The sequence below is a fragment of the Notothenia rossii genome, assembly GCF_949606895.1.
Source record: "Notothenia rossii genome assembly, chromosome: 2".
In the NCBI taxonomy this organism is placed as follows: Eukaryota; Metazoa; Chordata; class Actinopteri; order Perciformes; family Nototheniidae; genus Notothenia; species Notothenia rossii.
In genome coordinates this window covers 25,498,819-25,521,953 of record NC_136904.1, presented here as the reverse complement: position 1 = coordinate 25,521,953, position 23,135 = coordinate 25,498,819, and the positions used below count along the sequence as shown (strand labels likewise).

Genomic DNA, 23,135 nt, shown 5'->3' with positions numbered 1-23,135 from the left:
GGAGAGCTCTTATTTAGTAATTAAAGATTTATTCCGCTGATTGATTTGACTCATTTTCTCCTGTGTAAACAGATGCAAGCGGTCACCACAGATGATTTTGTGAACTTTGCCACCGACAAACCAGAGAAAAAGTCTCGAGTTATCAACCTCTCTCAATATGGACCTACCTACTTTGGACCGGAGCATGCTCAGGTATTGCTTTATTGAATTTAGGGAGATACAGTGTGTCTAAAAAATCAAAAGAAGTTAATATAACATATTTCAACAAATATGTGACCCGCTCTATCGAAATCAGTCGGATGTCGCAACGGCTCATTTCAAAATAAACGTGGATTTGCGTAAAAAACAGTTTTTTCTGGGTTCGGGTGTTTTGTTTGATTTTAAACAAACAAAGTCTTGGCTTTCAGAATACGACACTTTTATTTCCAAACTCACACGATAATTACATTCTTGAAGCTTGTAAAGGGAAGATGACAGGCAATCTGCTCTTCCGCAGCGCCGCCCCCCCTCCCTCCGGCTCACATTATGAATGTAAGCGTAGAGTAATCATAAATAACACGGCAGGGTCCGTTACAGTTTGTTTTCATCTGATTTCAATTAAACAAAGTCTTGGCTTTCAGAATATTAAACTTGTTTCGGCAAATTCAGATGATAAATACAACTTTGAAGCTTGTAACGGCATAATTACAAGCGGAGAACGGAGTAATGTAACGTCACAGCAGGCATAACAACAACCGGTGTTTCTCGTGAGGGTTTTCCCCGGGAAACAAACGCAAAATTACACAAAGACACACACACGTACTGTATACACACGCACACACACTCGCAAGCTTCCCCCAGACCAGTAATCCAAACGAAAATATCTTCCCTCCGTAGTATTTTGATCATTTGCTAATAACCAATTAGATCGATGGATTCCAGAGGAGAGAAAACTTTGAAGGCCTTTTTCTCAAAATGATGACTCGGTGACAGTCATTATATAATGTGACATATTTCGCTTAATATTTGGAGTACAAAAACAATCCTGACATCATTAGAAAGCTAGGAATATCCTCTTTCCAGCAGTGTATACAACTCAAAATGTGTATTAGGGTCAATGCGACTGATTTCGATAGAGCAGGTCACATATTTGTAATCTTTTTTTGTATTGCAACTGGGTTGTTAAGGGAGAGTGTAATAAAGAAGAGAAAGCATGACAACTAAAACATGGTAATAAACCTAATCTGCACATAATGTGGTTATTTCAAACTAATATTCTCTCAACGTGGATGTGAGAGTATTGTTTTGAACATTTAAATGTATAATAAGGCAATATTAACGCTGTGATATATTTAACGAAATGTCGAATAATGGCTCGCATTACAAAATGTCATCAGTACGATATCATCATCAAGCTTCTCTTTTCTTTTCCTTTGTGTTTCCAGGTATTGTCCAGTCACCTCATGCACTCCAGCCTCCCGGGACTCACCAGACTGGAGCAGATGTTCCTGGTGGCCTTGGCTGATACTGTTGCAACCACCAGTGCTGAGGTCACCAGCTCCACCGATCAGAAGTACACAGGTCAGCATATATGTTGGTTACCACATATATCTGTGATATGTACAGTCCATTTAATAACACAAAGTAAATATATCCCACTACACCAAGGTTTACTGGGGTTGGGGACTGCTGACCTCTTTTTTTCTATTGTCCACACAACTGTTTTTTTTAAATAATTTTAGTTTTTGAGTTATTATGTGTATGTATGCCATTTTCATCTGTTAATATCCAGTTTTACATTCATGTGACATTCAACAATAGAGATCCACGCTTTCACCTTTAGAAGTTTTCTCATGTGCAAGAATTTATTCTGCAGCAGTCCTTACACTCTCAGCTGACAGGGAGGAGGACAACTTACAAGACAACTATTATGCTAAATATGTAAAATACGAGATGCAATTTAAGAGAAAAAGGGTAATTCCCACGCACACTTTTATTTAATTACATTGATTTAGTCAAAGAAAGAGTATAATCCTGTTACAAGGACCTTTCTTAAGACATGTAAACAATACATCTTTGATTGTTGATATGTCTCGAGCAAAGTATGTGCAGGAATAATCTTTTTTCTCTGAAATTAGATTTTTAGGGGGATCATTCCCTGCACCACAAAGGAGACAAAGCAATTGGTCTGTATTTTGTGTTCAATTCTTTAGATCCACTATGCACTTATACTTGCAGATAAGCTTTGTTATGTAATTTTGCATTTTGGACGCCTTAATGTCTAGCAGTCCGTTAATTGTTACCCTTGCTAAGAGATTGTATGAAAGTTGTCTAAGAGTTAGAGACATAAAAAAAAGTAACATTTTATTTCTCCTGTGTTTATAGATCAAATTCATCTCCAGCCATCAATGTTTTAATCACATAAACAACAATGCCTATACTGTTCCTCCTTTTCCTGTCTGTTTTATCCAACTTTCAGTCCTGCTTTATTTAGTCTTTTCAGAGGAAGACATTAGCAGGTTGTTCCAGGCCTAAGTTGTTCCAGGGCTAAGTAAGGACAAAGAGGGTAAGATGGTTCAGGGACAGTAGACATAGACTCTCACAGGATGCATGAACTGAAGTGATACTGGAGTTTCAAAGGGCTTTGCTTTGAGACTGCCAACTGTGGAATAACAATGACAAAAGCTGACAGCTCCCTGGTGTGGTGTTTGTGTAGGTGGCGAGGCTCTCGATGAGTGTGGACTGCGGTACCTGCTGGCCATGCGTCTTCACACCTGCCTGCTCACCTCCCTGCCCCCGCTCTACCGCATGCAGCTGCTCCACCAGGGTAAACCACACTGCTCATTACACTGCTGCTGTCACACACATATTAAATGTTGTTCTGTATGATACAATATCCCACTAGTATGTCAAAGTTGGTGTTAATAGAATATATATCGCTGGTACATTTAATTTTGGGAATACACTTCAGACATCATGCTCTTTCCCTCCCTATCTACCTCTGGCAGGCCTGTCAACATGCCACTTTGCATGGGCCTTCCACTCAGAGGCAGAAGAAGAACAGCTGAACATGATCCCAGCCATGCAGAGAGGAGACCCTCAGTGGTCTGAGCTCAGAGCTGTTGGAGCGGGGTGGTGGATACGCAACATTAACACCCTTCGGAAAATGGTGGAAAAGGTACCTTGACAGATAGATTCACAAAACATTGACAGCTTCTAAAACGATGAAAGTGATACAACAGATACATAAAATATAGACTGCACAGGACAACATAGCTAACTGTGACATTTGAGACCACTTACAGAATGTTCTGCAGGTTGGGATGGATTGTCTACAAAAACATGTACACATGAGAATTTAATACATCCTTTAAAATGATAACTGATATTGCGTCTGAGAGGGGTTGGTTTGTTCAAGTCTTTTTTTTGTACTTTGTGGAGTTGTTCTACTGGATTCCAGAAACATGAAACCTAACAGTATGATGCAGTCAGTCAGAACATTGCTATTGGCCTTTCACCAGCATGTCTCAACAAAATAAAGACAAATCAATAAAAGTTTTAGATGTAAATCTGTAGGCCTCCTGTACTACTGACTGCAAAATGTAAAAGCAGTAACAGGTATTGTATCCGGAAAGAAGCATTCTCTACTAACCAGTGTGAAGTACATAGTTGTAAATCCACCTTAGCTTATTGTAAAGAGCAAAGCCTACAGTAATTGTACATAGGTCTATAACAGTAGTTAAATAGGAGTAGCTAACAGGAGTGTTTTGATGTCTTTGAAGTACATTTAACATCCTTACAGCAACTAAGGGAAAATGGGATTATTGATTGACGGTGTCGTTTGTGTGTTTTCAGATAGGTAAAGCTGCATTCCAGAGAAACAACGACCCTTTAGATGCTGCTCTTTTCTTCTTGGCCATGAAGAAAAAAGCTGTCCTCTGGGGGCTCTTCAGGTAATGCATTGTTTCTGTGCACATTATTGCATCTTAAATGTAGTTATTGTTTCATTTCAATAATGTTTCACACAAAACTTTTATGAGCTGGATGGTTTTATTCTTTCAGGTCTCAGCATGATGACAAGATGACTCAGTTCTTCAAGAACAACTTCAGTGAAGACCGCTGGCGAAAGGCAGCACTGAAAAATGCTTTCTCCCTGTTGGGAAAGCAGCGCTTTGAACAGTCCGCTGCCTTTTTCCTACTGGCTGGATCACTGAAAGACGCTATAGAGGTGTGAACACACATGTGCAAACTCAAAAGCACACACAATACACAGACAGCTTTTCACTGTTGAGTCTGCTCCAAACTTTGCATAGCCTTGTTTTATGGAAATACAACAAAAAGTGTGAAAGTGTGTCTGTGTGAGCTGAGCCACTACATCCCTAAGAGTGTGGATATCTGTTAATAGAGAGTTGTTTATTTTGCAACCTTTAAATCACAAGAGAGAAGTCTAAATTACACTGATAAGACGCATAAAAGGTCCTCATCGTTTTCTTTGGTCTGGATATTCATATCACACAGTCATAATAAGCATATAATCAGACAGCCAAAAAAGGAAATAGAAGCATCAGCTCTTCTTCGGCTCCATTTATTTCTTGCAGTGGATATAACGTTCCCAAAATCCCTTTGCTTTTAAGCCTACCTATTTAGATTTTCTTACAACAGCAGTTTTAACCAAGTCTTAACTCTCCTTTGCTCCTCCATGTTTTGTAGGTGTTGATGGAGAAGATGGAGGATATCCAGTTAGCCATGATCGTAGCAAGGCTGTATGAGGCTGACTTTGAGAATTCCTCCACCTGCCAAGGCCTCCTGCATGAGAAGGTCCTGGGCTGTAACAGGGACGGTAGTGGGTACCACTGTTCCAGGCTGCACCCCGACCCATTCCTCCGCAGCATAGCCTACTGGATCATGAAAGATTACACCCGAGCGCTGGACACACTGTTGGAACGAACCCCCAAAGAGGATGATGAGAACCCTGGTCAGTTGGCTGCTGACATTACAGTATTAAACAGATCCACTCAAACCTTTTATTCTGATTGTAAGCTACTTGTAAGCTATGCTAAAGAGATTTGTCTTCTTCCTCTTCCTTTCTGTCATCCCTCTGTGTTAGATGTGATGGTGAAAGCTTGCAACCCGGTGGTGTTTAGTTTCTATAACTACCTGAGGACACACCCTTTGATCATCCGTCGACATTTGGCAATTCCAGATGGCACCGCAGTGACTGTGGGCCTCAGTGCTGAGAAGAGCAGCGCAATTGAGATCAACCTTATAGAGCGCAAACTGTTCTTCACTACTGCCAACGCACACTTCAAGGTGGGTTCATCAATAATTGGGTCACTCAATCTAATACATTTTTTGTTTTCTTTAATCTTTCTCTCCTATTATGGTTGTTTTCAAGACGGATACATGTTTATTACAAATACATAAGAACATCTGCAAATGTTTTAGTAAAAAGCAATCAGACATTGATTTAACCATATCTAAATCTTCTGTAGGTGGGCTGTCCAGTTCTGGCTCTGGAAGTGCTTTCCAAGATTCCCAAAGTTACTAAGAAATCTGGCTCTTCGCCTCAAAGCAAAGCTTCATCCAAAGCCAACGTAAACTCCACCCAACCTATGGAGAATGGGACCCAGGGAGGCGTGGACTGGGGCTCCCCTGCACCCCTGGCCGAGGCCTGGGGGGGAAATGAGAGTGCAGGTGGGTTAGACTGGAACCAGCCTTTGGTCAAGATGGATGAAGATGACCTGAAGCTGGACTGGGGGGCGGACAAGGAAGATGATGAAGATGAGGATGATGACGGTTTGACCATGAAGAAGCCAGTGGCTGAGACTAAAGCGGTCGGAGGCTCAGAGATTGGGGACCCCAATCTGCAGAGAGCGGACTCACAGGTAGTAATAATATATATGGAATTAATTATAAGCAATACTTGAATGGTTAAAGGATATCATGATTATGCTTACCCAAAACATCTAATATTCTCTACTTTAAGAATACTCTAAAAGAAAATGACAAAGAAATACATTTAGTTTTTCATAATTTGTCTTTATTTTATGAACTCAAACTTGTCCCTCCTACAATAACAAACACAAAGACTGTTTGATTGTGTCATGTGAGGACATGTGCTGGCCTTGGACAGTGTCTTTACTGACTGGGATTCAGGGACATCGTCTTTTTCACATCCAGAATCTGTGCATTTAAATGAAACGATATTGGATTTTACATCTCAGACATAGGTAGCTGAACCGGCATAATGCTGGGCCAGGAGCTGTTGAAGTGTGTTAAAAGACCATACATGCATTAAGACCTCAATCTTTGCCCTAGTTACTGTATAACCCTGTAATCCATCTTAAAGTATTTTCCTGAAAGCTCCTTAATATAATTAATTCTAAAACTTGGTTCATAAGAAAATATATATCTTCTTTAGGTCAGCCATTCTGCAGAGTGTGGCCCCCTTTTCTATAACTCTGTCATGTATCTCAGGGGGAGTCGGAGGTGGACGTGATAGCGGAGCAGCTGAAGTTCCGGGCCTGTCTGAAGATCCTGATGACAGAGCTGCGTACGCTGGCCACAGGCTTCGAGGTGGATGGAGGGAAGCTCCGCTTTCAGCTCTACAGTTGGCTGGAGAAGGAGATAGCAGCCATGCATACGATCTGCAACTATAAGGTACAAATTGAAAGAATTACAGGTACCACTTTACAATAAGACTACCCTTATAAAGGGTTTACAAATAGTTTGTAATTCATTTATTAATTAGGTTGTGAACACTTTATAAATAATTAATACACTTTTATAAGACATGAGATAAACAGGGCAACTGTGACCGGTTGCTTGCCAAATAGTGAGCCAACATTTATCTGTACTGCTAAGCCTTACTAGAAATGTTAGTAACTCATAAATAAATGGGAATGTGTTTTACACTTTACAATAAGGCTCCCTGGCCAATATAAAGCTTAGTCATCTTGCCAAATAGTGAGCCCGTGTTAGAACTGGTTTATAAATGGTTCTTAATGATTAATCAAGTGTTTACAACCTAATTAATGACATCATTATAAACCCTTTATGAATCCTTTATAAGGGTAGTCTTATTGTAAAGTGGTACCGAATTACATATAGGCAACTTGATATTGGCTTGAACATAGATATTAGAAAACTTTATCTATCAACATTCTGTGAACACATAGGTGGAGGGTAAGGAGGAAGAGTTAGATGTGGAGCGCTGGAGAGAGCGAACAGCATCAGTGGACATACCAGACGACACCATAGATCGTACAGAGACTGGGACCTACGAGCGTCACCAGATGGAGCGCCGCCGCCTTCAGGCCAAGCAGCAGCACTCTGAGAGGCGTAAAGCGTGGCTGAGGAAGAACCAGGCCCTGCTGAGGGTGTTTCTCTCCTACTGTAGCCTTCATGGAGCCAAGGGAGGAGGAGTTACCTCTGTTCGCATGGAGCTTCTCTTCCTTCTGCAGGAGAGCCAGCAGGTACACATCAACACATGTTATTTTCCTCACCTAGATTAAATGTAAAGTGACCTCTCTTTAACAGAATCAAATGTAATCCTGCTTCCCTCTGTAGGAGACCACAGTGAAGCAGCTGCAGTCTCCTCTGCCTCTGCCCACTACACTGCCTCTGCTCTCAGCCTGCATTGCTACCACCAAGACGGTCATAGCCAATCCAGTTCTCCACCTCAGCAACCACATTCACGACATCCTCCACACCGTCAACCTCTTGGAGACCCCGCCGCATCCTGACATCATAGATGATCAGGTCAGGGTTCAAATAAGAATCTGTCTTTTTTGTAGACTACATTTAGATCATGCATTCTTTTTCACAGTTATCTGATGTTTGTTTTGCTGTTTATTAAGTGAAATGTGTCTGTCTTTCCTCTTCAGGTGAATACTTTGCACACGTTAGCAGCTTCTCTGTCTGCCTGCATCTATCAAGCACTGTGTGACAGCCACAGCTACAGGTAAAAGATGAATTACTGAAGGTTCCTTCTCACTGCTCCTTTTCCTTACTCAAAGACCCCTGTCATTTCCAAATTAAAATAGTTACTAAACATGTTGGGTTATTTGCTCTTGACAACACCCTGTCTGGTTGTGACAGGAGACACAACCAAGAGATCATCTTATTTTAGGAAAGAAAGCACATTTCTATGTTGTGTTAAAGATGTTGAACATACTGTATATGCCTTGTATATATGTGACTTACGGTTAACCTTGCTGTTTTTGGCCTCGCAGCAGCCAGTCGGAGGCCAACCAGTTTACAGGGATGGTGTACCAGGGCCTGTTGCTCAGTGAGAGGAAGCGACTCCGCACAGAAAGCATTGAAGAACATGTGACTCCCAACTCTGCTCCTGCACAGTGGCCAGGTAACAAGGTCCTTGCTTTACCCTTTTGGGGTTATTATATTACATGTTACTTGCTAGACGCTTTTATCCAAAGGGACTTACATACTCAATACTGTGGGCAATCCCCGAAGGAGAAATTTGGGGGAAGTGACTTGCCCAGGGACACAACGACATGCTGACTACCGTGGGGTTTGAACCTGTGCTCCCCTGATCCCAACACCAACGCACTAGCCCACTGCGCCACAAGCTTTCCATTATTGAGTTATATTGAGTAACACTCTGTATAACAGGCATATTTAAAATAAACAACACAAATTCTGCAATCAGGGGATGGTTTTTCCTTTGCATGTTGGTCCTCATTTTAATGAGATTGAAGGCAAGTTAAATATGTGCCAGAATCTTCTCAAAATAAATAGAAAGGATATGTGTGAGCATCAAAGACATGATTAAGAGAGAATATGAAAAGCAGAGGAAGGGCAGAGCAAAGCAGGCAGTCTGTGTTTATGCAGAGAGGCAGATGGTGTTCTATAATCGGAGCTTCATGGCCTCTGGGAAGGAAACGAAAAGACAGACTGATCACGCCATCATGCAAATGTTTCATAAATGTGTTCTATATTTTGCAGAGATAGTGTCTTGCTCTGATGTAGAAGTTTTTTTTGAACATGTTGATATTCTGAAAATGCCACGTTGTGTGCATGTGTGTCCTCTCTCTGCAGGTGTGTCGTCCCTGATTTCTCTGTTGACGTCTGCCAGAGAGGAGGGCCAGCCGCGGCTCAACGTGCTGCTGTGTGAAGGGGTCATGGCTGTCTATCTGGCACTGCTCATCCACGGCCTGGGCACTCACAGCAGCAATGAACTGTTCCGCCTGGCAGCACACCCGCTCAACAACCGCATGTGGGCTGCTGTGTTTGGGGGAGGGGCCAAACTTGTTATTAAGCCAAAGAGGCCCGAGGCCCCACCAGGTAGAGATATGATTTTATTCAGATTGTGATTACTACTACTAATACCTTTTGTCTCCATTATCACCGCCATTTGTCTTCTTCCCTAGTCTTCATATTCTGTCCCTGTCCTTAGACTCTTTTCTTGTCCTCCTCTAATCCATATGTTGACTTTCTCTGACCTGAGACAATGCTTCCATTCCTCAGACCTGTCTGCACAGTCCCATAAATACACCCAGTCCTCTCCTGTTGATGCTGCTGCTGCTGCTGCTGCTGTGTAGTGTCTTGTGCTAGTGTGTCCTCTGCCCTGTGTCCCAGTGCCAGCTGATTTTCAGGCAGCCAGGCCAGAGGACTCTCAAGAGGCAGGAAGACCTGAGCAGAGCAGCCTCACCCCTAACCCCACCCCCATCCCTACTGACACCCAGCGCCCCAAACGACCCCTTCCTCCCGTTTCAAGGGGAGAGGGGTGGGGCACTGTGGCACCAGCAACTAAGGCCAGCTGTGAGTAACTGGGCTGGTGGATTGCAGTGCTGGTTTGCAGGATTGCAGTGCATGGTTATTGTACAGGTTTGCACTGTTGCAGATGCTTGACTTACCCCACTCTCTCTCGTGCAACTACTACTGAATGCCCATAATAAAAAAACACAGCTCACTAGTGCTACAAACACATTGTCATCTGTGTTCAGTGTTATGATAAGCCAACACTTGTGTGTCTGTGTGAGAGTGTGTGTTTGTGTGTGTCCTGCATTGCATGTACATGTGGTAACGTCCTCTATGCTCATCTCATTGTGTCATTCCCTATTGTTCCATCAAAGCAACAGCTGGGCCTAGCAAGGAGTGTTCAGAGGCCAAGGCTGAGCACCCGTCTCAGACTAAATCTGAATCTGAGATTAAACCAGGTACACCTTGAGAGGTTATTAGACATGCTACTGTAGGGCTGGATTTGCCTCACTGTTTTGTCCCATTTCTAGCATTAGATGTTTAACAATAATGTGATTTGACTAGCGTTAATGTATGTAGTAGAGGTATTCACTAAATGATAGACTAATAGTAGCTTTTGTCTGCATCCGATTTCTAGATATGTAGAAATTGAGTCTGTGGACTGAACTTGACACTGTTCATTCATATTCATTAGGCTAAAGTAGTTTGTGCTCACATTGTATTTGTGGGGGAGGAAGACAAGGGCTGGCATTTACACTCAATATCACTGTAGAGACTGGGATAGCTCTCACCAAAGCCAAGAGCCTTTTGAAGAGTTGCTTAGGGGGATCTTAAATGTCAGCCTGTTGATAAACATCTCTTTCCAAGTGCTAAAACTCCCTTTTGAGTGCCCCTGTAAAATGACATGCATGTTTCAAACACTCAGCCATAAACAGATGTCCTTATCATGTTCCAATTAACATCATTAGAAAGAAAAAACATTTACCAATTTCATTGTGTTTGCCTCTCGAGTGCTGTGGGTACAACAAAAAAAGCTTAGCACATGACTGCGCAACAAATTTGCTATCGTCGTTTGATATGTTTTTTGTGTTTTCTGTGCAAGGCACTTAATCAAATATTGTCTAACTGCACTGTCTCTTCTGGTTTGTGTCTTGTCTTGTTTTGTCTGGTGAGATAGTCACCCTGGATAATGGGGCAGGTTTGTGCTCAATCTAGTGTGTCTTGACCTGTGCTTCGATCCTAAACGTTTGTACTTCTGCATTTGAATCTCTTTTCCTACTGTATCTATTTTCTTTTGTGTGCTATGTCAAGATCAATTGGAGACAGTTTCGTTTTTCAGACAGGCTTGATGTTCAACGTTTCTGATCCAATACAAAAAATAGAGAGACCACCTCCTCACAGGATGCTAACTGTCCGTTTGGGGAAGTGGTGCAAAAGAATCCCACACAGGCCTGGCTCTGTAAAAAAGAAACAGACACTTTTCCAGCCAGGACAAAGGAAAGGCCATGGACTTTTAAAGTGAAAGCCAACGGTTTGGATTGTTAGATATCAACTATCTTTCTGAGTAGGATTTTTCGGTTAGTGTTTGTCAACACAACATTCAAAGTTGCCCTCGACTCCTCAACTCAAAAAGTCTTACGGTGTTCACCAAGGGATGATGGAAAACACCAGATTGAATTCTTGTTTTAAGCGAGTTTTGTCTGTCTTTATCGAAGCTTTCTCTTAGATGCATGCTAACGATCTGGAACAGGGGACATATTTTCTTCTTTTACAGAAACCTTCACAGTGGGTCATAAAGTATCATTTAGACGTATTATGTCCATGGATGGATGTTTAAATACACATTGTTTTTAAATGAATCCTACTCATTGTGACTTTAATTTTTCATATTCCAGCTCTGTCGTGATTTAAAGTGTGTACTGCGCTCCAAAAAGGGTTTAATTCTCTTTCTCCAGATCAATTTCTTGACCTTCTTTTGGCTTTAAAATGATGCTGAGTCTCAGCTTATCTTCATTATTCGTACGAAACTGCAGCATACTGCGATCTGCTGCAAATTGACCTTTTCAGAGTTTATTATGTTTGAAAGATACCATCTCTTCGTTGTCCTCCACCCCCAGTTGCTCCCCCTCAGCCCGCAGCAGAGGATGGGGACCGATACAGACGTAGGTTCAACATGAGGATGCTCGTTCCTGGACGCCCTGTGAAGGAGACGCCAGTGACCCCCCCTCCTCTGCCCATAGAGAGACCCGCCTACAGGGAGAAGTTCATTCCGCCCGAGCTGAGCATGTGGGACTACTTTGTGGCCAAGGTAATGCATATAATTCTACATATCGACTAATGAGACCTGTGACTCATACTCCACAGGTTATTTCAAAGTTATTCCGCATTCACTCTCTTGGCTATCTGCCCTATTTATTTGCTTTATCTCTTTTCTCATTATCAGCCCTTCCTGCCGCTGTCCGACAGCAACGCTCTTTGTGACTCGGACGAAAGCGGCGCAGAAGACGACGATGAAGACGATGACGAGGCATTTCTTTCTGACACTCAGATGACAGAGCACTCTGACCCTAACTCCTACAGGTAGGGCTCATCCTCTGTTGTTTCTCTGAGGCCTAATTTGTATCCTTTGCTTTTTAAATGTAAACTTTCTGTTTGTCTGTCTGTGTGATATGTAGCTGGTCTCTGATCCGCCTGGTGATGGTGAAGCTGGCTCATCATAACGTCAAGAACTTCCTCCCACTCACAGGCCTCGACTTCACAGGTACACACTCAGCTTTGCTCCTAAACAAATACTTAAATATGAAATACAGAAAAACGAGACTTTAATATGTTACTATGTTATGTGTAAATAGAAACATCGATAAGCCAATGATTGTGTTTGTGTCACAGACCTGCCGGTCACCTCCCCTCTCAGCAACGCTGTGTTGAAGACTTTAGAGAATTGGGAGCAGCTACTGCTGGAGCGAATGAACAAGTTTGACGCCCCGCCTCCCAACTACATCAACACTTTCCCTACTGACCTCAGTGCAGGAGGGGGCCCCGCCATACTCCGACACAAGGCCATGCTGGAACCAGACAACACACCCTTCAAGTGAGCATTAAATCATATGCATTATACAAACATATAATCATGAGTACACACACTAGGGCTGCGTACGCTAACGTTTTAACAACAACACATACATTTTATTTTACATTAACACTTCACGTCCTTTACTTTAGCAAGAATTGATCTACTGCAATACTAACACAAACCAAGTCATGTTTGATAACGACTTTAGTGCAGCTCAGGAGCCTAGATGATGTACCCAAGAGGAAGATTTACTGACATCTCACAAGTAATTTACGTGACAACAGCACACGTGGTTCATATCAAATTATAAAGAAAAAGCGACACAAAACAATATTAAACATGTTTTACTTCATTTCACCTTTTCATCTCAATAATACTCAGTGACACATTGCATGTTGTGTATACTGTATCATATTGTATGACATGAGACCCTTTAGTGGATACACTTATATGTAACCTAATTATTTTTGTCCCTATATCTTTCTCAGGACAAAGAACAGTCAGTCCTTTCCAGCTCGACGTCTTTGGCACTTCCTGGTCAAACAGGAAGTTCTTCAGGAGACTTTGATCCGTTACATCTTCACTAAGAAAAGGAAGCAGAGTGAGGTGAGCAGCCCACATGCTTATAAAAAAACGTCTGCTTGTATGGTTTTGTTTCACAAGTCATGTTAGTTAATATCAACACCATATTGGTTTTTTTTACTTTTTCACCTCCCCATGAGATACCAAGGAGTTTACCCATGTATCTCAATCCTTCATGTTACCATTATCATTGCTTTTTCTCCTTCATCTTAAATCAAGTCTGGAACTATTTCTTATTATCTAATCTTTAATTACTGACTGCTACAAAATCCTGGGATTAAGGTCCGGGATGCTACATTTCTTATTATTACAAAACCAGATTACTTTAAATCAAAGTGAACCCGTTAGATCTGTAGTGCATTTCTCCATTATTCATGCTACATGCCTGTAGCTCCATGCTACTTACTGTAGGTGGTCTATGTTTAGAGTTCCATTTTATCCCTGTGTATACATTAAAGATCCTGTCAACATTTTTACATTTTCTTTTCATTCCATGTTTCATTTGTATGTGTTTGTGCATGTGTTTTGTGTTGTGCCGTGTTGGTGTGTGTGTCGTTTAGTCTGTAGAGAACCATATGGACCGTATAAGCCCAAACTGCATAGCAGGAGCTAGCAGTCCCTATAAGGTAGTATCACTTACTGCAGCAACTCAGGCCCTGCCTCTGTCCTTCTGTCTGTCTGTTACAGTCACTGTACAGCCAAGCTTGAAGGAGCAATAATCTAAAATAATGATGGTGCACTCTTTGCACAGGGTTAGCATGTTGTGGTTGGAAGTAGCACCAAACTGGGTGAAGCTCTTGATGTCTCCTCCCCAGCTTGGCCTGATAGTGACTGCTCTGGCAAGTCTATCAAATCTAACGTCTTATCTTTCACTCTTGCGGGGGCACCTGTGAACTTTCACTCACAGAACCTCACATCCAATCCACACTGTTAACACTTCCCTGTGTTCCTCGCTCCATTTTCCAAACTCAATCTGCTGGCTCAAATGGAAAAAAGAACCTTAAGAGATTTGACTCACTAACTTGCATGCTCACTGTCAGGGCTACGTAAAGCTCGCTAACTGTTGAAGGTGTTGTCACCGGGGATCCTTGATCAAAAACTCAACACCAACAATGTTTATGTACATCTATAATAATAGATATTAATAATAATAATAATAATAATAATAATAATAGACATGCATACATTTTTCACATTTTCTCTTTGTGGCCCTAGAGTCCCCTACTGTAGTTTCATCGTTTTGAAGATTGATATATTGTTTTTCTTGACTTTTTCAGGTGGAGGCAGATCTGGGCTACCCTGGAGGGAAGGCTAAAATCCTTCATAAGGAGTCAGATATAATCATGGCATTCGCCATCAATAGGGTGGGTTGTGTGTACACTAATTCATTGGAATTGGTTGCCAAGTCCACTTGTAATCTTGAGATTTCCTTGATTCTTGTCCCTGCATCCAGGCTAACTCCAACGAGATCGTGCTAGCCTCCACTCATGACGTCCAGGAGGTGGATGTGTCCAGTCTGCTGGCTGTGCAGCCCTACACCTGGATAGAGGACGACTGTGATAAGGAGTCCCGCAGGTGAGATTCAAGGCAGACTGTAGGTAGCTTTGTCTGCACTCAGAAAACAATCTGAATCATAATTTCAAGTTTTGCTTCCAGATTTGGCATGATGCTATATATTACACGTAAAAATACAATGCATATGCTTACAAAACAAACAAAAAATGTTCGCTTCTCCAACTTTTTTCGCTTTTTTCTTTGATCGTACTCTGGCCAATATGATGACTACAGTATTTATTTACATTCTATGACTACATAGAATATAAATACTGTCGTCATCATATTGGCCAGAGATGTTAAAATATGTTAAAATATCTTTACTGTAACTTCTGACACCCTGTCTGTATCTTTTACACGTCTCTACAAAACATTCTCAGTGACAGGGTATGGGTGTGTTTTGTTTTACAGCTCTGATGACATAGACCATCGATCTTCTCAAACCAACATTTCCCAGCCGAGCTCCGTCCCCTTCGCTCCCCCTCAGATGCAGATTTCTGCATCAATGCCATGGCTCGGCAGTGGACAGACCAGCATGGGAGCCAGTGTGGTATGAGTCTCTGCACTGAAAACCCAGATATACATGAACACGACCCAACAGGGCAGTTTTTGTTATGAAGTTCCTATGTATAGCCAGCAGGGGGACACTAAGCTCTATTTTGAAGTCTTTAGTAAACATTGTATATCTGCTTTCACTCTGCAGCTTTTTTATTTCACAACATGCATTACTAAGGTTTCATTTAAAGATGTATCAACAGCAACTGAAGCATGAAACCAACATATAATGCGGAATGAAAACTGCCATCAACAACTTTGAGTTCAATCTGGAGTCTGGGGCCTTCTGCACGGTTTCAGGAGAAGTTTATATTTTAGTTTCTTATCAATGTTGAGCCAAAATGAGCCCTGCCGACTAAACAGCCATCCTGCTGAGTCTATGGAGTCGCTGCAGGGATGGACTTACAAACACAGATAACAGCAGCTCTCACAGACCGTAACCAAAGCTACAGATTTGCGTCACGCTTACACGCCGCCAGGGTTCTCCATTTCCCAGCCATGTTGATAAATGCTGGTGCTGCAGTTTGATACACAAAGCAAGATAGGGCATGCAGGTTCCATGTTCTCGAATAATTCATCTTTGGTGAATCATCCATTAATATATTAATTAATGTTTTTTTATTGTTTTTCAGATTATGAAGAGGAATCTAAACAATGTGAAAAGAATGACATCCCATCCCATATATCAATATTGTAAGTGCCTACATTGAAGCTTGTGAATAAGAGGTCATCAGCAGTTAACATTTTCATTATCTTTTGGTTAATATATCTCCTCTGTATCTCTCTGCTCCTCTGTCTGCCTCCACCTCTCTACCTGTCTCCTTTTCTTACTCTCCCTCCCTCTCTCTTTGTGTGTGTGTGTGTGTGTGTGTGTGTGTGTGTGTGTGTGTGTGTGTGTGTGTGTGTGTGTGTGTGTGTGTGTGTGTGTGTGTGTGTGTGTGTGTGTGTGTGTGTGTGTGTGTGTGTGTGTGTGTGTGTGTGTGTGTGTGTGTGTGTGTGTGTGTGTGTGTGTGTGTGTGTGTGTGTGTGTGTGTGTGTGTGTGTGTGTGTGTGTGTCAGACATGACCGGGGCTCAGGACGGCAGTGTAAGAATGTTTGAATGGAACCGACCTCAGCAGCTAATTTGCTTCAGACAAGCAGGCAACGCTAGAGTCACCCGGCTCTATTTCAACTCCCAGGGCAATAAGGTACACACATACATAAATACTAAACAAAGACACACACACACACACACACACACACACACACACACACACTCTGCAATATCTGTGTTTAGTCTATGTTGTGTGAATGTCCTGATTTCACCTTACTCTTCTTGTAGTGTGGAGTTGCTGACGGAGAGGGCTTCCTCAGTCTCTGGCAGGTCAACCAGACATCCTCCAACCCCAAACCCTACGTGGTGAGGTCCCTCCCACCTCTCTCACCTCCCTAATCACCACACATGCACATCATCAGACATAAAAACCAAAACATTGAGTCATTAAAATGAATAAGCACTGTTTGTTTATTTTGTCCTGTTCCATTCTAACAGAGTTGGCAATGCCACACTAAGACGTGCGGTGATTTTGCCTTCGTCACGTCCTCCAGCCTCATCGCCACAGCTGGACAGTCCAGTGATAACAGGTCAGCTCCTGCAACTTCAATTATCCAACCCTAATCTTTCTCAGTTGGTTCCACTCAATCATATCGTCCTTGTTTTAATTCGTCCACAGAAATGTTTGCCTGTGGGATACTCTGATTTCACCTAGCAATACCATGGTCCATGGTAAGAAATCCCAAATGTGTCAAACTTGTCTTTAATTCATGATTTATATTCCTGTACATCAAGTTGTTTTTCCGATTTCAATTCCACATTTCTCCCCACCCACCCCTTAGCGTTCCCCTGCCATGAGAACGGGGCCACTGTTCTGCAGTATGCTGCTAAACAGCAGCTGCTCATCACTGGAGGCAGAAAGGGCTTTGTGTGCGTGTTTGACATCCGCCAGAGGCAGCTGCTCCACACTTTCCAGGCCCATGACTCAGCCATCAAAGCCCTCGCTCTGGATGCCTTCGAGGACTTCTTCGTCACTGGCTCCGCAGAGGGCAACATGAAGGTGACGCACTTGCTCCATCACTCATTCACTGACCTGCCAGAACACATTTACTGTTGAACTGTGATTGTCTGATTAATATCAGGAACTGAGCTACTCCACGAAAGGAGAAAATCCTCTCTCATACCAACATATAATATATCATATTAATCTATTAATAAATCGTACATTTCCACTAAAATACATAGCCATTTTACATCTTGCCTCGTAATAATCCTGATCCCATGCTGGTTATGGTGGGACATTTGTCAGCTTTGAAACAATTTGCTGGTTCGCTGATTTGATTCTGTTTGACAGGTCGAATATCACTTTGAGAAAGTGTCACAGCCTTCAAATTACTTGACATTCACAGTGGCAGTCTACGGGTTATAAAAATGATAAAGAACCTGGAAATAAACGTAGCAGTAGCAACTGTTTCCTCCTCTCTCCCTCTGCTGTCTCTGTCTCTAGGTGTGGAAGTTATCCGGCAACGGCCTCATGCACTCTTTTAGCACCGAACATACCAAGCAGTCCATCTTCCGCAACATCGGTGCCGGTGTCATGCAGGTGGAAACGCGCCCCGGTAACCGCATCTTCACCTGTGGAGCAGACGGCACCCTGAAGATGAGGGTCCTCCCTGACCGCTACAATATCCCCAGCAGCTTGGTGGACATCCTGTAACACCTACTTCCACTTCTGAGGGTCCAAAGAGGAAATAGACAGAGAGAAAAAACGAAAAGCTTACGTTAACACTTGCTAGGCATTAATAGTATACTTGATGAGGGAAGAGGTGGTCAATAGATCACCAAGCTTTTGGCATCTTTCAGAGTGTGCTGTGTCAGGAGTCTACTGATGTAAATCATTTCCACAATGGGAAACGGAGCTGCAAATGTGTTTTTTGTTTTTTTCCCTGAAGGCAGAAAGCAAAGTTACAAGTAAAGGCTATCATACTTGATTTTGAAGCTAGATTTATTGTAATTTTATTGAAGAATCTCTATTCTTCGAGTGTGTCCATAGGGAAGCTATGCATGTCCGGTTCTCGTTACGCGGTGCAATCACAGGTCTATTGATAGTGCTCTGTAAAAGTGCTCAAGCTAACATTTTAAAAGTGTGTAACTGTTGTCATTTTGTGCCCACAGTTGAAATCTCTTAGCATCTACTGTAACCAGCACTGTGGTTTGTTATTAAGTCAGTGGTTTCCGGTGTGAATCGAGTTGTTGGAATCTGCATTATGTTTCAATGGTTTTATCCCCTCCCCCCTCCCCCCGCCTTTTATGTCCGGCTTTTCTCCGCCCATTGGCTGCCTTGGCTGCCTCTCCTGGTTTGGTGTGTGTGTGTGTGTGTGTGTGTGTGTGTGTGTGTGTGTGTGTGTGTGTGTGTGTGTGTGTGTGTGTGTGTGTGTGTGTGTGTGTGTGTGTGTGTGTGTGTGTGTGTGTGTGTGTGTGTGTGTGTGTGTGTGTGTGTGTGTGTGTGTGTGTGTGTGTGTGTGTGTGTGTGTGTGTGTGTGTGTGTGTGTGTGTGTGTGTGTGTGTGTGTGTGTGTCAGTGTGTGTGTCACTGCTAGAACATTCTTGTTTGGTTTTACTCCTGTGATTTCAATGTTTCCATCTGTCTGGTCCAAACCTGAATGCCCCCCCCCAGAGCAGAAACACAAAGGTTCACTCCTGGTTTTGCACAATATTTTTATTATTATCTAAATTATTTATATGTTTGTGTTTGTATACTTGTTTGGTTGACCATTCCTATTTAACTTATTGCCTTTTATTTTAGGAATGTAAGGGGTTTTACTGTATCCGACTGGGAGATGTGCAACACAGTCTACTGTATGTAAGTGTGTGTGATACCCCGCTAGTTGTTTTTACTGTTTCATCTATAAAGAATAGATATTTGCACTCAAAAGTTCTGGAGACACTAAAAGTTTATTTCAAATAAATAGGATATTGCAGAAGAAACTGTTGTATACAAATGAATGTCTGGCTTTATTTGGCCTAGTAGTAAAACGTTTGAAATAGTTTTAATATATAAATGATTTAAATATATATATATATGAAATACCACAACAGCTTGTACAAACATGAAAGCATTTCTTTATTTTTGGTTTGTATCATACCAGCTGGATTAGTTGTATCTTTTGTTAAGTGTATCCATGGTATTTATTAAAGAGATTTGTGTTTCTCTCCCTCTTTCGGCCCACTATGTGTACTGTATGTAGCTTAAGTGTTTTACCAATGGTCCTACTGGTGTGTATGTGTGTGTGCATGTAATAATGCAAAATAAGCCAATATCATGGGTAGACGCTTACTAGGGCACTTGAGCCTGGAGGTGTGTGAGAGAACAGGTCATGGTCAGAGTTTTACCTTTGTAAAGTGAATAAATTCTTTTATTTCATCAGGGTGATTTGGCGCTGTTGTTTTTTGACTTTCTGTCTAGAGGAGAAGAAGCTAAGGCAGGTGTCTACATGTACATGGGGGTAACGTGCATCTATAAAAAAAACTAAATAAGATGTTTATCATGCAAATACATTAAATATTGTAACAACTTAGAATACATACGGCTTCAAATATGTAGTTATAAATTAAATTTGTATAAAAAAATGACTTGATACAAAATGAGAAAAAGTGTTCACACTGTTAGTAATTGCATAGTCTTACATGTATATCGCAAAAAGGATATACATTTAATACATAGATTTTTGACAAAAGCACAATAATTATTGACCTTCAGGGGATGTATCATGCTCAGTTTTAGATTCATTCTTATGTTTTGGGTTTCTACTAGAATATGTTTACATGCCTTAATGTTGAAAAAAACCTTATATCATAACGTTTGAATATACCTGCATTAACCTTACATCTGAAATGCATCGTCTTTGCGCTTGCCTCTTCAAGCCCCTCTCTTGAAATGCCCCATTTCAGTATATAAGCGAATGGTGATACTGTTTTTATTAAGATTGGGGGCAGTGTATTCTGATGAGCTGGGGAGGAACAGAGGAAGGAGAGGCAAAACTGATCGGCTTGTTGAACTCTGAATTGTTTTCACAGAGACGGACTGGGTTTCACAGTTTCGCACTCCAGATAGCCAAATGTATCTGCAAAAGCACTGAAAAATGTGTTTTCATAAAAAGTCACCTTTAAGTGAAACTATAGTTTGAAACAACCGATTACTGACAGGAATGCGCTATAACACAGATGTCTACATTTTTCTTGAAAACCCAAATATGACCAGTTTCCAAAGACAGAGTGAATAGTTGTTGGTCAGCAGGCATTTTGCTCTCGCTATTTAACAGTCATGTCTACGTGTTGTCTGTCACTTCCAGACAGTTTTCACTCGTCGGAGATGAAGTGGACCACGTAGAGCCTGACGTAGCCCTGGTCCCACACGTACAGGTGTCGGTCTTTGGGGCTGTAGGAGAGCATCGCCAGCACCCCCCCTGGAGACCTCAGGTCAAAGGTCACATTCACCGGCTTCCCCTTCAGCAGATCAAAAGCAAAGGTGACTCTGGTGTCTTTTGTGTCTGTGACATACAGGACACCGCAGGCAATGAAGGCATTGCCGGCCTTGGTGCGCGGGTAGGTGGTGTTTATGTAGGATGTGACGGAGAAGGTCTTCGGGTCCAGCTGGGCCACCGTGATGCTCTCATCCACGCTGGAGGCAAAGATCAGCCACAAGGCGTTCTCATCTGCTGCCAGTTTGAAATAGGTCTTGGAGTTGTGGAGCAGGTAGGCGAGGTTGTGGTACAAAGCGTTTTCTATAGTGAGCGTGTGAAGCCTCTTGGTGTGAAAGTCAAACCTGTGGACAAACAAACAGCAAGTGGTTAACTGGATGTAGCGGAAACGATAGGAAGTGATCTCATCATGCATCACACTGTTCACTATCGGCTTACCTGGCAATGCTGGAAGTACCAGCGATGTGATAATAGAAGGACCCGTTGTGAACAGTGTGGCCGCAGCCTTGGTAGAACTTTTTAACGTCCACAATCTCGCTGGTGCTGTTCTGGAAGGAGGCGATGCTTTTATACTCCTTTATCACACGACCTGGAGAAGAACATGCAACATGTTTACTGCTAACTGCAAATTAATAATGTTAAGAAAGTAGAGATATATAGTATAACATCCTTGCATTGCTTTGACACTAATAGCCTTGCTCTAGGTTTAGATTCATATATTTTCAATCATGCTGTTGGTCTAACCAATCTACCAGAAAAGTGTTCTGCCACCCAAATTCGTTCATCGTTCAGCTCAGCGGTGTCTCTCATATACGCGCCGAATGTGCTCTCCATCTTTGACACATTCCTGGGGTTGATCAGAGACTTGATCAGGCACTCTGAGGGGAAACAGAGTCACACCGAAGTTAGAGGGTTACATCTGTCACATGTGTTTTAGATGTAGACACACTTCTCTGAACACAAACCGTTCTTCTTAGCTGGCTTCTCATGTAGTTTCAAAGCATTCGCAGAGGAGGTTCCATCATTTGGATTTGCGTGTAACAGCCCTGTAATAAACAGAGTGATTTTATGACAGGAGAGTGCTTCTCAAAACAACCTCACCACGAGGAGCATGCACTAGCTGCTGTGGAGTTTTGGATTATATCACATGTTCTTGTTCAGCTAATGGAGCTTCTTAGCATTTTAAGTCCTTAAAGTGCAAGAAAAAGAAACACAATTCCATGACATCTGGGCAGGCTGGTATTCTGTGTGATTTGATTGAAGCATCCATACTTCATGGATCATGTTGTGGTATCGATTTGCAGAATAGTGTTTCCATGTTCAAGATTAACTTGTAATACAATCTGCAGAGTATGTGTTTATAAGTCAATAAAGGCATTTTACCCATGGAAAGAGCAGCCTGAAGGTTGGCTCTGTGGTGCCTTGTTCTTGGAGGCCCCTGAGGGCCAGGAGGTCCTGGGGACCCGGGAGGACCTGGAGGGCCAGGGGGACCTGTACAAAGAAGAAAGGAAATATATAGCCACTACAGTGAAATAAGGTTAAAGATAAAGGCATTCTGAAAGACATTTTGTAAATCTTTACAGCTTTTTTATTGCTAAATGTTTAAAGTGACTCAGTGATCAGTAAAGCTCTACTCACCTTCAATTATGACGTCATTCGACGGTTGTCCCTTCTCTCCAGGCGGGCCGGCCTCTCCTCGCTCCCCTTTTTCACCTGGTTCTGCTTTCTCACCTGATATTGGAAAATATTATGAACATTGTGAAAATATCTCCAAGATTGCACTCACAGACTTAACACACTATTGTTAAAAGCATGAATTACTCCTTTGACTTCCTCTGGTGAATAATGCCATCATACCACTGTGAAGGAGCACAGTGAAGTCAAGTGGGAGAATACTTGGTAGGAGTTTTCCAGTTCATTTAGCCGAAGCCCAAAACCACAGCGATGAATAATATTTGCAAAGAATGTGAGAGAAAGGCGGCTGTTCAGTCATCTACTGTGAATGAAATCAACCGTCATTATGATTCACGAATAAATCTGGAATCTGTGTGTGTTCAGTGTGTGTCTTTCTGTGCGTGTGCTATTTTTAGCCTCAGGTTACACTCAACCCTTTGACTTGTACATTGTACACATGGTTCTTTACTAAAATGGCCAGC

The 23,135-nt window shown here is 42.2% G+C and overlaps 2 protein-coding genes across 18 annotated transcripts in view; one reads left to right on the top strand and one right to left on the bottom strand.

Moving 5' to 3' along the window:
• Positions 1-19,925, top strand: part of dmxl2 (Dmx-like 2) — a 42,191-nt gene extending 22,266 nt beyond the window's left edge. For 2 of the 17 annotated variants that reach the window (XM_079664816.1, XM_079664820.1), the window contains exons 24-56: positions 73-192; positions 1,425-1,560; positions 2,696-2,806; positions 2,988-3,157; positions 3,835-3,932; positions 4,042-4,207; positions 4,690-4,954; positions 5,087-5,289; positions 5,472-5,864; positions 6,457-6,639; positions 7,158-7,454; positions 7,549-7,740; positions 7,866-7,942; positions 8,217-8,344; positions 9,040-9,285; positions 9,580-9,762; positions 10,083-10,160; positions 11,820-12,010; positions 12,146-12,282; positions 12,378-12,463; positions 12,592-12,793; positions 13,264-13,381; positions 13,918-13,983; positions 14,635-14,721; positions 14,811-14,932; positions 15,323-15,461; positions 16,099-16,159; positions 16,526-16,653; positions 16,788-16,865; positions 16,998-17,089; positions 17,179-17,231; positions 17,342-17,559; positions 18,007-19,925. In XM_079664816.1, coding sequence (XP_079520942.1) covers positions 73-192; positions 1,425-1,560; positions 2,696-2,806; positions 2,988-3,157; positions 3,835-3,932; positions 4,042-4,207; positions 4,690-4,954; positions 5,087-5,289; positions 5,472-5,864; positions 6,457-6,639; positions 7,158-7,454; positions 7,549-7,740; positions 7,866-7,942; positions 8,217-8,344; positions 9,040-9,285; positions 9,580-9,762; positions 10,083-10,160; positions 11,820-12,010; positions 12,146-12,282; positions 12,378-12,463; positions 12,592-12,793; positions 13,264-13,381; positions 13,918-13,983; positions 14,635-14,721; positions 14,811-14,932; positions 15,323-15,461; positions 16,099-16,159; positions 16,526-16,653; positions 16,788-16,865; positions 16,998-17,089; positions 17,179-17,231; positions 17,342-17,559; positions 18,007-18,216 — 5,034 coding nt within the window. In that variant the 3' untranslated portion in view covers positions 18,217-19,925. Of the gene's footprint in view, positions 1-72; positions 193-1,424; positions 1,561-2,695; positions 2,807-2,987; positions 3,158-3,834; positions 3,933-4,041; positions 4,208-4,689; positions 4,955-5,086; positions 5,290-5,471; positions 5,865-6,456; positions 6,640-7,157; positions 7,455-7,548; positions 7,741-7,865; positions 7,943-8,213; positions 8,345-9,039; positions 9,286-9,579; positions 9,763-10,076; positions 10,161-11,819; positions 12,011-12,145; positions 12,283-12,377; positions 12,464-12,591; positions 12,794-13,263; positions 13,382-13,917; positions 13,984-14,634; positions 14,722-14,810; positions 14,933-15,322; positions 15,462-16,098; positions 16,160-16,525; positions 16,654-16,787; positions 16,866-16,997; positions 17,090-17,178; positions 17,232-17,341; positions 17,560-18,006 lie in introns of all 17 variants that reach the window. The other 15 variants (XM_079664819.1, XM_079664810.1, XM_079664825.1 and 12 more) reach the window with 8 other exon arrangements.
• Positions 19,597-23,135, bottom strand: part of gldn (gliomedin) — a 5,436-nt gene continuing 1,897 nt past the window's right edge. The window contains exons 5-10 of the mRNA XM_079664835.1: positions 22,618-22,710; positions 22,363-22,470; positions 21,945-22,025; positions 21,732-21,857; positions 21,418-21,568; positions 19,597-21,323 (exon numbers count right to left, since the gene is read on the bottom strand). Of these exons, the coding sequence (XP_079520961.1) occupies positions 20,858-21,323; positions 21,418-21,568; positions 21,732-21,857; positions 21,945-22,025; positions 22,363-22,470; positions 22,618-22,710 (1,025 nt within the window). The 3' untranslated portion in view covers positions 19,597-20,857. The remainder of the gene's footprint in view (positions 21,324-21,417; positions 21,569-21,731; positions 21,858-21,944; positions 22,026-22,362; positions 22,471-22,617; positions 22,711-23,135) is intronic.